The 14,976-nt window shown below is 39.0% G+C and overlaps 1 protein-coding gene across 5 annotated transcripts in view; it reads right to left on the bottom strand.

Annotated features, from left to right (window-relative positions):
* The window catches only part of dab2ipb (DAB2 interacting protein b), a 175,249-nt gene that overhangs the window by 81,123 nt on the left and 79,150 nt on the right, over positions 1-14,976 (bottom strand). For 4 of the 5 annotated variants that reach the window (XM_058382729.1, XM_058382730.1, XM_058382733.1 and 1 more), the window contains one exon: positions 785-894. In XM_058382729.1, coding sequence (XP_058238712.1) covers positions 785-894 — 110 coding nt within the window. Of the gene's footprint in view, positions 1-784; positions 895-14,763 lie in introns of all 5 variants that reach the window. The other variant, XM_058382731.1, reaches the window with a different exon arrangement.

The following is a 14,976-nucleotide window of genomic DNA, read 5'->3' as shown; positions in this document are numbered from 1 at the left end:
AAATCTTTGAAGGTTAATTGGGAAATGAGAAACTGTTAAACGCGTAGGGACGCACACGCATACTGTACACGCACGCACATCGCTTAACACTCAATGTGTATATACACAGATCAGGCATAATATTATGACCACCTGCCTAATATTGTGTTAGTCCCCCTTTTGCTGCCAAAACAACCCTGACCCGTCCTGCACTGTGTATTCTGACACCTTTCTATCAGAACCAGCATTAACTTCTTCAGCAATTTGAGCAACAGTAGCTCGCCTGTTGGATCGGATCACACGGGCCAGCCTTCGCTCCCCATGTCCTTCAATGAGTCTTGGCCGCCCATGACCCTGTCACCGGTTCACCACTGCTCCTTCCTTTTGATAGATACTGACCACTGCAGACCAGGAACACCCCATAAGAGCTGCAGTTTTGGAGATGCTCTGATCCAGTTGTCTAGCCGTCACAATTTGGTCCTTCATCAAATCCTTACGCTTGTCCATTTTTCCTGCTTCTAACACATCAACTTTGAGGACAAAATGTTCACTTGCTGCCTAACTTGCTGCCCACCCACTAACGGGTGTCATGATGAGGAGATCATTAGTCTTATTCACTTCACCTGTCAGTGGTCATAATGTTATGACTGATTGGTGTATACACATAATTTGTCTGTTTTATTTAAACCTTCGCTGTTCATATTAATACTGTTCAGAAAGACTGAAACTATATTTCTAAATTATATTTTTTACTAACATATAACCATCTGAAATAACCAGTATTCTGATACAATAAATGACTTACTGTAACTCGAAAGGGCGTGGCTGCAGCTGTGGGTTCCATCGTGGCTGGGGTTTTCTCAGGGGCGGAGCCTGGCATGCTCCGCCTCCTTCCTGCTCTATCAGGAGGAGAGTCTGCAACATGGAAAGATACAGAGTGAATATTAGCGTATCATAAACACCTACGAAGAACTACATGATAACAAGCTCAAAAATTTCAAATGCAAGACACGGCAAGAAAATCAGCAACAAATACAGATCCAGACCATAATAGGTCACGTAAACAAGCCCGAGCACAAACAAGCCCACTCCTCAGCAGAGAGGCAGATCTGAGCATGTTGTCTTTTTGTGTGTGTGGAATGTGAGTCTTAAAGCCTGGCATTCGATACACTGTCCTGAAGTAACACAACCCTCATAATGTTTGTGTACGAACCCACCATATTGCGGGTTGTTAGCCTCACACAATGCTACATGGATGTAATTAGCATTGGTCTAGCAAACTAGTCAACATCTAACCAGATTTGATGCTTGCTTTGTGAGAGGAAACTTTTATTCTGTGCATGTGGTACAGAGAGAGATAGAGATAGAGAGAGAGAGAGAGAGAGAGAGAGATCTTTGAGAGGTATACAATGAGATAAGGAAATAAGCTAAAATAGAGGAATAAAGTATGAGAAAGGGATAGCGAGAGCAAGATGCAGAATAGATAGACTGAGAAACATGGCGAGAGAGAGAGAGAGAGAGAGAGAGAGATATTTAAAGAGATACAATGAGAGAAAGAAATAGGCTACAATAGAGTATTAAAGTATGAGAAAGGGATAGCAAGAACAAGAAGCAGAACAGAGAGAGAGAGAGAGAGAGAGAGAGAGATGCATGAAGAGAATAAGAATGAGGAGACTGAGAGAATGAGACAGAGGGAGAGAGACGCATGAAGAGAATGAGAGCCAGAGGGAGACGGAAAAAGTGTGTGTTTGTGTGTGTGTGTGTGTGTGTGTGTGTGTGAGAGAGAGAGAGAGAGAGTTCACTTACATCTGTGTCTGGGGAATAGTGATAAGAGCAATTGACCTTAAATCACTGTAAACAGTGGCACATCAGATGAAAGGCATTTAACTGTGTGTGTGTGTGTGTGTGTGTTGGTCATTATGACAATCGACATAAATAAGTGTTTTACGACACGTGGACAAGCACATCAGTTGGTCAACAAGTTCTCAGCGTTCAACACCAGTGTGTGTGGATCAGACATTCATTCAGGAACGTTAATTACATTGATGAAGCTGCCAACAAAATAATTCCTTTTTCAACCAGGAGGTGAAATGCACTGCTAAATTGCTGACCTCATCAAGATGAATGACCTTTCAGTTCCACCTTCAGAGCATAGCAGTGGATGGGAGAAAATCTCCTGGATGTCATTATTACATGTCTCTACTCTGACTGAAACCCCACCCTAGTCACCACGTAGTCTACTATTCTGAGGGATTTTTGTGGTTGTGGCGAGTCCCCCCTCCCAGTTGTTCCCAGTTCTTGTTTGTTTGCTGGTTGTTTGTTTTGCATTTCATCTCATCTCCATCTGACTGGTTTGTTCTCCTAATGTGTGCACCTGTTTCGTGTTTATTCCCGAATTAGGCTCTGCGTGCCATTGTGAAATTTTACAGTACATCAATCCGAGCCCTGGTTCTGATCCACTCGTGTTGAATATTGTGTATCCATGTTCCTACACAGTGACCTATGATGATTGTAAATAAAGTACACACTTAATGTCCAAACATACGCCCTTAGCCATTGTGGGGGAAAAGGGAGGATGGCGTGCTTTAAGAGAACATCGCCGATGCCAAGTGCTTTGTCATGATGGCAGAAGACTCCAATTTGGGCTTTTGTCAATAGGGTGTGTATCAAACTTTATGTACTTGTACTTTTGTGAGGACAAACAGAGCTGTGTGCATATCCTGCTAGAGCCAGTTTCTTCCTATTCACCAGATGACAAACAAAAGCTACCTGAGTCATAGTTCCACCTTTTCAGCATTGAGGTTAGCGAGATTTAGCCACAGCGATTAGCATTTGTGTACACTTTAGCATGTGTGTGTGTGTGTGTGTGTGCCTCTACTGCCAATATGTTGTCTCCAATATGAGCTCAGATGTGATGAACAGTAAACAAACTGTTAATGACTCATGTTTATCCCTTATATCCTTCACACACACACACACACACACACAACGAGATCTCTTTGCCCTTATGTCCTGAACATATGTTTCTATTAGACCTCTGTTGTCATCGGTGGCATTTTGATTGACGGCTAAGATCCGGTCAGTCAGAAAGTCCGATTTCTGAGCCGTGCTGTTCCCATGGCAACTAGATCTTGGGGAATTCAGAGCATTCTAGTTTGAGGAAACAATGCCACCTGTCTCTCTCTCTCTCTCTCTCTCTCTGTCTCTCTCTCTGTTTCAGTCTCTCTCTCTCTGTTTCAGTCTCTCTCTCTCTCTCTCTCTGTTTCAGTCTCTCTCTCTCTGTCTCTCTCTCTCTCTCTCTCTCACACACACACACACACACACACAAATCTAAAGCTTTACTGAATCCTCAAGCCAGCAATGCTTCAGGATACTGATTTCTGACTACAGGCGTGTGACTTATCAAAACTTTGGTGTAAGCAATCAATACATCATGCCTGCATGCGTCACCAAGGTCCATATCAGTGTCTTTAAGGAACACAAGAGACAACAGGAACTGTTTAAGTAAACTAACATTTCAACACAAATGCGTTTATTAACAGCAAACACTAATGCATGAATATCAGAGGTGGATTTTGCCTAAAAGTTAAGATATTTCCACTGGAGTAAAAGTACAAACATGGCATTATGTGGCCACTTGAGGGGCGTGTCTGTCCATGAACGCATGAAGCATCCTGAGCTAGTCGCCAATCGCTGTATTATGAAGTCACTAGCAGGCGTTCCAACATCTGGTTGCCATAGTAACAACGGCACAGTTTCTCACTGGGTGGTGCAACTAGCATTCTAAACTAATTTTGTTCCTTCATCCTAAATGAATAAGGCGTTTGTATAAATAAAATTCATCAGGGACCATCAGGGGGCCCAATGATTTAAAAAAGAAATCACACTTTGCAAAATGTCACACATCAGGCTGCCACACATCGCCCCCTTGTGAACAAGACACACTGCAATTCACATAGGAAAATTCTGTAACTAACGCCAGATCGAAAAGAAACAGCGATTTTAATGCATTCATATCTAAATAAGGCGTAAGGCCAAGGAAAGATAAGGCACTAATGCTGATTAACTTGTCGATGTAATTGTTAGCTAGCTAGCTAGTATTTCGAGTGCGGAGTGTTAACTATTTATCCACTCGTTCAAAGATAACTGAATGAGTTCAGCCCTGAAATGTACACGGACACAGTATACAGACCTACACTACTGATCCCTACTAAACACCACACTCTACTAATCACATTCTATTAATGAGGTTAGTATGTGTTAAAGACAGGAAGTGGGTCCTGTGAGATGCAAGTGTTCAGCTCAGAGGGAGGGTTAAAGAGAAAGAAAAGCAAAACTGATCTGTGACTCTCTCTCGCTCGCTCTCTCTCTCTCTCTCTCTCTCACACACACACACACACACACATGTGAAACCTGGACCTGTAGTTAATGTCATCCAGGTTTTCAAATATTGCTTCCACATTCTCCATCTGTTATTTTGCGATAGAAGTTAGACTATTCATACTTACATTCAGTCTCTCTCTCTCTCTCTCTCTCTCTCTCTCTCACACACACACACACACACACACAGACACACACAGTGTACAATGACTATCAATATATAAAACATATATGCAGCAGAAAGCAAAGATCAAGTTTTCCTTGATCTTACCGCCCTAATGAGAACAATGTTCAGCTTTCAAAACACACACACACACACACACACACACACACACACACACACACATGGTCAGAGAGCACACTTCCTGTACTATGAGCAGGAATGTTGTAGAGTTTCCCGGCTTTCCGGTTTAGGATGTTTCCTTGGCTTTGACAATACAGAAGCCAGTTCACTAAAGTAATACAGACTATTGTTTCATGAAGCAGGGAATTGTATGGAAGTGTAAAAACGTGTACATTTGAAATCTGTGGATGAAAGTGTCACGAAGTTGTGTTACTGTATTTTACATGAAGACATTACGGCTTCCTTACTGCATCAGCTAACATGAACAAAACATTAATGTGAGCATTAAAAAGCATGATAACAAAAGAGAGGCTGAATTCTCAAATCTGATTGGTCAGAAGGTGTGGACTGCTTTAATATAAGCACATGATTTGGACCGTAGCTAAGTTGATGTTCCAATACATTATTGTTTCTGTAGTAACAGTTGAAGACTAAAATAAAACAAGTTACAAGAAACATAACACATCTTAAACGGCAAAAAACGGATCATCGCTCCTGTACGAGTTTTGTTTTGTTTTTTATATGTAACTTTGATGACATAAGAAATACACTGATCAGGCATAACATTATGACCACTTACATGTGAAGTGAATAAGACTGATGATCTCCTCATCATGGCACCTGTTAGTGGGTGGGATATATTAGGCAGCAAGTGAACATTTTGTCCTCAAAGTTGATGTGTTAGAAGCAGGAAAAATGGACAAGTGTAAGGATTTGAGCGAGTTTGATGAAGGGCCAAATGGTCAGTATCTATCAAAAGTATTCTTTACGTCCTATAAGTTGCGTGGTTTGGCCCCATCTTGGAGCCAGATACCACAGCACACCTTCAGGGAGCAGAGGTCAGGGCTGTTTCGGCAGCAAGAGGGGGACCAACACAATATTAGGCAGATGGTCATAATGTTATGCCTGATCGATGCTGTTTAATAAAATATTCGAAATTGTAATTGTTATTACCGTAACAACAAAATTGCTGTTGTGATTATTACTGTAATTGTGTATGTAGAAGACGTAATTTAAAGCCATGTATCAATTGCTGTTTATTTATTTGTTAATCAAGCACTATTTAACTAAAAATAAGTCTAAATAAAATGAAGTTTTTTTAAAATATTCAACTACACCGAATTGTGTGAACTAAGTGTGATACTTAATGTTATTACCACCATGAACATTAATACTCGTGTTAGTTACTTGGTTGGTTTATTAACAGTGACGGAGTCATGGTTTGTCCGTGTTTACTAGTAATGCTGTCAGTGTTAATGTGTTAATGTCTGCATTTGTATTTAGAGTCATGAGTGTGTTGTGAGTCACATTAGAGGGTTGATTCTCACTCAACCTTGTGTCCGGTTCATGTTCTGGTCTTTGTCTGAGGAAACAGGAAGCCAGGGCAAGTTCACTTCAGTCAAAACAAAAACAAATCCGGTAAATGTGACACTGCTATCGGAGAGTAACCTGCTGATTTCGTAACACATAAACCTCATGAATGCAATAATAATAATAATAATAATAATAATAATAATAATAATAACTTAGTATTATTCACAAGTGCCAGTGTAAGGAGATAATCAGTGTTATTCACTTCACCTGTCAGTGGTCTTAATGTTATGGCTGATCGGTGTATATGAAATTTGTATTCATATTCGGTGTATATGAAATTAGATATAGCTACAGTAATTGCAGAATAAATAATAAATTAAATTTGAATTGTTTTAAGATTTTATATTTAAGCCCCCTCCCCCTTTTAAAAATATTAAATTATATTATATTATATTCATATATAAATATATTAATAATATTACTTACTTTTTCTATATTTTCAATTGTATTTTTCTTTGTTACATTGTTAGGGCTATATAATTGGATGATTGGATTTTTTTTTAATATAGATTTTTAATTTTTATATATAAATATATATAAACTCCAAAATTAAAAAAAGAAAAATGAATAAAAAAAATTACAGAAAAAATACTGGAAAGGAGAATAAATAAATAAATAAATAAATAAATAAATGTTATAATTTTAAAGATTAAGTTGTTGTTTTTTTTAAAGTGCCACATCAGCTGCTACTATTCAGTCTATAAATCTATATTTGTTGTGATGTGATAAGTTTTTAATTGCAGTGATTATTATTCAAATGATTAGAAGCTGATATCCTTTATCTATTCGCCAGCACATGAAGAGAGGATCTGAGCAGAGATTTCTTATACAAGGCTGAAGAGATCGGAAAATATCCAGACGCACCGCAGGAAACCTGTATGTTTCAATATGGAGCCTTTTTTTAAAAAAGTCCAGCATTTTCGTTGGATTTGCGTTGGATTTGCGTTGTAAGACCAAACTCACCAACGATCTCACTATAGTGTGTAGGCACTGTGAAATAAAGACAAATTTTTACCAGCGCTCTGCCGTTCCATCCTGCGGCGGAATGGAAATCAACTTATTTTCAATCAGCAGAAACAAATGAATTATTTTATCGCCTGATATAAAAGGCTGATACAAAATGAGTCAGGACTCATGTTGGATTTCAGTGTGCGACGTGTGTTTTTCCCTCTGTTAGATAACTTTATACAGAATATAAACACCTTGAGATTTGAGATGTTTTTTAGATGAACTAGCACTTGGGGCGTCTCAGAGAGCAGAATATCAACATTTACTTTAAAGATAGAAAGGAAAAGTTTTTGGAACTTTTCTGTGAATATATGAGCTGTCCTAGGCTAGGAAAAAACAGAAATCCTTATAAAACACTACAAATTCTTAAAAGTCCTGCATGGTATTTTCATAGGAGCTTCATATTAAGCATCACTGTGGAGTCTGACATGAAAAAGACTTTCGATGCTGAACATGGACAACAAACATATCCTACTTTTTGGGCCTAAGATAAACAAAAATCTTAAATCAAAGAGAAGAAAAATTAATCGTAACAAAACAAGATGTTCTGGTGTTATCATATTAAGCCCTTGAGACAGTTTATCCTAACAGTGGTAGGTCAAATGGTTAAAGCTGACCAGAAGATCGGTCAGCACTGCCAAGCTGCCACCGTTGGGCCCTTGAGCAAGGCCCCTAACCCACCCTGGTCCAGGGGCACTGCATCATGGCTGACCCTGCGCTCTGACCCCCAACCACCAAGGATGGGATATGCGAAGAAAGAATTTCACTATGTAGTAATGTGACAAATAAAGACAACTTAACTAATGAGGATGTAAAGTGGAATGACCTGCATTATGGTCTCCAGTGTCAGTGCTTTGTAGCAGTCAGCTTTTTCTTTTCAGCAAGATAAGGGCATATAAAATGATGGCAACAATAACAGGAAGTAACAGTTTTTTGCAGTTTTGCAGAAATGATGCAGCATTAGTCACAACTATAAACGAATGAAAAGTATGATGCGTCAAATCTTTTATTGAGAAATTGGAAATTTGCTGTGAGAGGAGTCTGATTCATCTCAGACCATGTGATTTATTTTCAGCACATCAGGATATATTGTGTATTTCAGCAGGTCAGTTTAACACTAGAGATATGTCCTGAGATGCTTTTCTGCTCCCCGCGGGTGTAAAGAGTGTTTATCTCCTTCGTAGAGCCTCAGTTTGTAAACTCGGACCGGTCTGATCTCCTCTGATCTCTCTCATCAGTAAGGTGTTTTTGTTTTCTGCATCATTCCTTGACATTTATGTGTAAATATTCCCCTAGGATCATCAGTTTCCGCCACCTGCAACCGTTCGACGGTCAAAGTCCCTAAGATCACATTATTTCCCGCGTTCTGATGAGCGATGTGAACATTAACTAAAGCTCTGGACATGTATCTGCATGATTTAATGCATTGCACTGCTGCGACGTGATTGGCCGATTGAATAACACTCCAAAAAAAAGTTCGGGTTCAAGAGGAAACACCAGGTGTAATTCCTCACTAATAAATGTGACGTAATATTGCTCTTGCTCCTTAGGTGCAAAAGTTTGCGCACCCCTCCCTTCACCACCACCATATTCAACTCTAATTTCATTATTGTTTCATTCAATATTATATAAATCCATTCCAATTTTGACGTAAAGCTTACAGCAATCTTACCAATAAGTGGGTTATTTTTTTAGGAACGAGCTCAAAAGTTTGCGCCCCCCCTTCTAGGCTCTTGCTAATGCAGTTAAATGTGGCTCGTTCATGTGTGAAATGATGTGAAAATCTTTAACATGGTTACATGGAGGTGTAAAAAGCTCATGGAGTAAATGATTAATAAATGATAAAGTATTTCTGACACTTAGAACTTAAGAAGAAGCGAACAAATTTACAGGAAATAAAAATCAAACCAGGATTCTCATTTCATCTTTGTGTATTTTTTTATATATCTGAGTTCAAATTTGCTGAGTTCACACATTTCTCTCTCTCTCCCTCTCTTATCTATTTGCCATTCTCTCTACCCCCCCATCTGTTTTCCTCATTTCCTCATTCTTTCCTCTCCTCTCTCGTTCTCTTGCTTTGACTTTCTCACATGGCCCAGAATTCCTTGCCGTCCTAAAGTAAGATTACACCATGTTTACTGACTCGCAGCTTGTCAAACACCCCTGAAACCTTCTCGCTATCTGAGCCAAAGACACACGGTGCAGCAACCCACGCTGCTTCTCATGTGACCCGCCATCGTATCACAGGACTTTGAGCCGCCGTCTGTCATGCTTTCCAGCATTTTTATGGCTAAAGTGTAACAGGCGCGGAACGTCGCCAGCTCACGCCAGACACTTCCCATATCCAGTGCTGCGACACTTCCTCTATTCCCGGCACAGACTATGACGCTCTGTTTACAGGACTTATCAGTGAACGAGCAACGGCGAAAAACATGGGTCTCAACGTTTTGGGAATGGACGTCTTTTCGAGAAATCCAATTTGTTTCTTCGGATAGATTCGTACACGCGGGTTCCAGCAAACTGAGAACGAGGCTGAGGCAGGCAGCTGTCGTTTTCTGTTAACAGTGACAATTGCTAAGTGTGTGTGTGTGTGTGTGCTCCAATCAGAAGCAAAAATGAAATGTGAGACTATCTGTGATAATTAATACAGGATTTATTTATCTATTTGTTCATTCATGTATTTATTTATTTATTTATTTATTTATTTATTTATTTATTTATATTTATTCCCCATGAAAGTGTCTTTTCTTTTGTCTAAACAGAAAAACAAGCACCAACTTACTAACACTGACCACAACATGGCTCAGCTGTTCCCAGAAGTCATGACCTACAGTGAGGACATACTACAGGAAGGCTCAACAGTCTGAAACGAAAGTGTAGCGTGTTAAATAACGATCAGTGAACACCTCTCACCTTCACACTCAACCCAATACTAATCACACACACGCTTGAATTTTCAAATCTGACTGGTTGATCGTTTGCTATAGCAGCAGAAGTTTCTATGACTCTGAAAGAGTTTCTTAAGATTACAATAAGTGTGCATATTGATGAAGCTACCATCAAAATAAATTAGACATTTCTAGCATTTGGCAGATCCAGAGCGACTGAGCAATTCAGGGTTAAGGGCCTTGCTCAGGGGCCCAGCAGTGGCAGCTTAGTGGGCCTGGGATTCAAACTCACAACCTTCCCATCAGTAGCTCCACCTTAACCACTAATCTACCACATCTCCACATACCACAGAAACTCACGTGGTGTTCTACAATAAAAAACAAAAACAAACCAAAGTCTTTTGTAAAACAGTTCTTTTCAGAGTCGCATAATCATATCTATCGTGAACGAATCCGGCTCTGTAGGACACGATAAGAGTCTCACCGGAATCATTTTCCTTTTGTTCGACACGAACCGAGAGCAAGCTCGAAATCCAAGATATTTGGCGTGAGATATTTCCGTAATGCCTTAGTGGACGAGAGGGAAATAGACAGCAACTGATACACATGCAGATAGAATCAGACCCACACACGTTTCAGTTCATCCCTCATTACAGAGCGCCTGCTGGAAGAGTTTTTCTCTCTTTATCAGAGGACATTCCTATCAGATGCCTCCATGGCACCGAGCCAAAGCTAACATCAATCTCTAACACACACACACCACACACACACACACAAGCTAGGGGAAAGTCGTCGTCTTGGAGGGTACAGTTTCTTCCCATAGTGTCCTGAATACAGCACTTCATTATGTCTCTCTTATTAGCTGGTGACTGGATGGAAAACAAGACACATGATTAATTCATGTATAAAAGTGCTGATTGTTGAGATTAAACTTTCACTGAGCTCCGCCCCCAGTATCTTAGGTAGTATGTAGAGTGTGTGTAAAATGGCTGACACGAGACACGTCCAAATATAAAGTGTTCTGGCCCAGACCTCAGTTTTACAAAAAGTAACGAAAAAATCAGCTCACGCCTTTAAAATGTCCCCCACATGTTCACACATTTATACATACTACAACTTCCAGAAGCTTCCACTGACGTCATTATTGATGCTGGACCACACCGAAACCTAACCTTAAGCTTGACCTCAGTAACCAAAACCAATCTTTGTAGTTAAAGTGGTTTTGATTTTCTTAAATAAAAGCTGAAACTACTGAAGAAAAAAAAAATTAAATAATGATTTGTCTTGTGGGGACCAGACAAGTGTCCTGACAAGGTCAATAAAAACATACCCACACACTCGGACACACACAAACACACACACTCTCTCTCTCTCTTTCTCTCTCTCTCTCTCTCTCTCTCTCTGTCATACCACACACAAACACTCTCTCTCTCTCTCTCTCTCTCTCTCTCTCACACCACACACACACACACACTTTTTCGTTCTTTCTTTCTTTCTCTCTCTCTCTCTCTCTCTCTCTCTCTCTGTCATACCACACACAAACACACACTCTCTCTCTCTCTCTCTCACACCACACACACACACACACTTTTTCGTTCTTTCTTTCTTTCTTTCTTTCTCTCTCTCTCTCTCTCTCTCTCTCTCTCTCAGGATAAAACACAGTACATTTGCCAGGGCAGTAATTTAACTTGTTTTAAAGAAGCAAGCCACTTCAGCAAAAACAAAAAAAACAAAACAAAAAACAACTGCCCCTGCTGTGTCACCTTCAACCACAACACATGAGGTTTTATTATCGTTTTTATCTAACTGATAACACGCACTACACAACTGACACATTCAAGATTTTTGGGAACTGTTCCTGATTCCTTCATATTCATGCAATCCTTTTATTGAGCAAAACATGAATGTAATACACTTTAATATCCCAATATTACATCCATGAGACAAATACAGTGTTTACCTCCAGAACTTTCTGTAGCAACAACTCACATCACAGGCTTCTTTATATTTCATGCATTAATGCATGTTATACTGTTTCTATAGCAACAACTCACATCACAGGCTTCTTTATATTTCATGCATTAATGCACATGTTATACTGTTTCTATAGCAACAACTCACATCACAGGCTTCTTTATATTTCATGCATTAATGCACATGTTATACTGTTTCTATAGCAACAACTCACATCACAGGCTTCTTTATATTTCATGCATTAATGCACATGTTATACTGTTTCTATAGCAACAACTCACATCACAGGCTTCTTTATATTTCATGCATTAATGCACGTTATACTGTTTCTATAGCAACAACTCACATCACAGGCTTATTTATATTTTATGCATTAATGCACATGTTATACTGTTTCTATAGCAACAACTCACATCACAGGCTTCTTTATATTTCATGCATTAATGCACGTTATACTGTTTCTATAGCAACAACTCACATCACAGGCTTATTTATATTTTATGCATTAATGCACATGTTATACTGTTTCTATAGCAACAACTCACATCACAGGCTTCTTTATATTTCATGCATTAATGCACATGTTATACTGTTTCTATAGCAACAACTCACATCACAGGCTTATTTATATTTCATGCATTAATGCACATGTTATACTGTTTCTATAGCAACAACTCACATCACAGGCTTATTTATATTTCATGCATTAATGCACATGTTATACTGTTTCTATAGCAACAACTCACATCACAGGCTTATTTATATTTCATGCATTACTGCACATTATACTGTTTCTATAGCAACAACTCACATCACAGGCTTATTTATATTTCATGCATTAATGCACGTTATACTGTTTCTATAGCAACAACTCACATCACAGGCTTCTTTATATTTCATGCATTAATGCACATGTTATACTGTTTCTATAGCAACAACTCACATCACAGGCTTATTTATATTTCATGCATTAATGCACGTTATACTGTTTCTATAGCAACAACTCACATCACAGGCTTATTTATATTTCATGCATTACTGCACATTATACTGTTTCTATAGCAACAACTCACATCACAGGCTTATTTATATTTCATGCATTACTGCACATTATACTGTTTCTATAGCAACAACTCACATCACAGGCTTATTTATATTTCATGCATTAATGCACGTTATACTGTTTCTATAGCAACAACTCACATCACAGGCTTCTTTATATTTCATGCATTAATGCACATGTTATACTGTTTCTATAGCAACAACTCACATCACAGGCTTATTTATATTTCATGCATTAATGCACGTTATACTGTTTCTATAGCAACAACTCACATCACAGGCTTATTTATATTTCATGCATTACTGCACATTATACTGTTTCTATAGCAACAACTCACATCACAGGCTTATTTATATTTCATGCATTAATGCACATGTTATACTGTTTCTATAGCAACAACTCACATCACAGGCTTCTTTATATTTCACGCATTAATGCACGTTATACTGTTTCTATAGCAACAACTCACATCACAGGCTTATTTATATTTCACGCATTAATGCACGTTATACTGTTTCTATAGCAACAACTCACATCACAGGCTTATTTATATTTCACGCATTAATGCACATGTTATACTGTTTCTATAGCAACAACTCACATCACAGGCTTATTTATATTTCACGCATTAATGCACGTTATACTGTTTCTATAGCAGCAACTCAAATCCAACATCTTGTTGGTGTTTGGTGGATTTGAAACTCCAAACAAGGAAATTTTGTCGACCCGGGGATGTTTTCTGTGAGGAGAAAACACGTTTATTTAACATATTTTGGAAGGAGTCTCCAGTGTCGGACCAGACAGAGGTCATGTTTTGTATGTTGTGATTCGTCTGTAGCACGACAAGCTGTTTGTTTGTTTGTTTTGTCTTAAAGATAAAGGAAATGCTGTTACAAAAAGTGACCGTATTTTTTGCGGATGTTCAGCAGCATTTAAACCTATTCATAAACAAATTCAAAACTACCACGTGTGGAATAAGAGGAATAAAACACTTCAGGATGAGACGCTACATCACACCAGCATGTCCAGTCGTGTTTTATTCCTTACCTAATGTCCAGTAATCACGTTCCATTACTCGTATTTATTTCATTTAAGCATGTCCTGCTTGACTGGTTGTTCAGATGGTCTGTTTGACAAACTTTAAAGCACTGACACTATCACAAGTATGTGCTGTGTGTGTGTGTGTTCTGGCTCTTGTGTTATTTCAGCCTGCTGATGAATTTTGTTCAAACGTTGACCTGAAACCAAGCAAATCCAAATTAAATACCACACACCCTCAGAGTCACACATCACTCCAAGCAATAAAGTGACTTCACAGCCAGCACAGATGTTATAAATGCCACACGAATGTCACAAAACAAGCTCCAGCCCGACTTTCAGTGACTACAAAGTGTTTGTACGGTGAACCAACAGAGAGTTCACTGGAGTAACCTGAGAAAACTGGTTGTAAAAAAAAGAGACTGTGTTGGAATGTCGTGGAAATGTTTCGCGTCCATTTGTTGGCGTGTATTGTAACACAAATCGTTAGACTGGTTTCTATATGAAGTTGTTCTGCTAGAACTTCATCATTTCACAAGTCTTAAGAACTTATATGTTTATGTCTGTTGGTTGAATCGATGTGTTCATTGTCTACATGAATAACCTCAAGCTCTCTTTACTTCAACTAGGCATGACTGAGATATAGCAGTAACCTGATGACATAAATAAAAAAAAAGTTGTCATAGACCATACAAAAGTATCAGCAGCACCTTTACCCTTATTTGCAGGTCTGGTCCTGCTCCTGGAGCGACTGCGTTGCCTCTGGAGTCGGGTTCGACCCAGCAGCCTGTAGTAGTAGCTGGGTCTCCCAGAACCTTTCCTAGTTATTCCTGACATTGTCCCCCTCAAACACTCACATACACTCTCACATACACTCAGGACACATCAAATCCTTAAGTCCTAACACAAGCACACACTGCTAAAGCCTG

Source organism: Hemibagrus wyckioides, linkage group LG28 (assembly GCF_019097595.1).
Source record: "Hemibagrus wyckioides isolate EC202008001 linkage group LG28, SWU_Hwy_1.0, whole genome shotgun sequence".
Taxonomy (NCBI): Eukaryota; Metazoa; Chordata; class Actinopteri; order Siluriformes; family Bagridae; genus Hemibagrus; species Hemibagrus wyckioides.
This window is presented reverse-complemented; position numbering and strand designations above follow the sequence as displayed.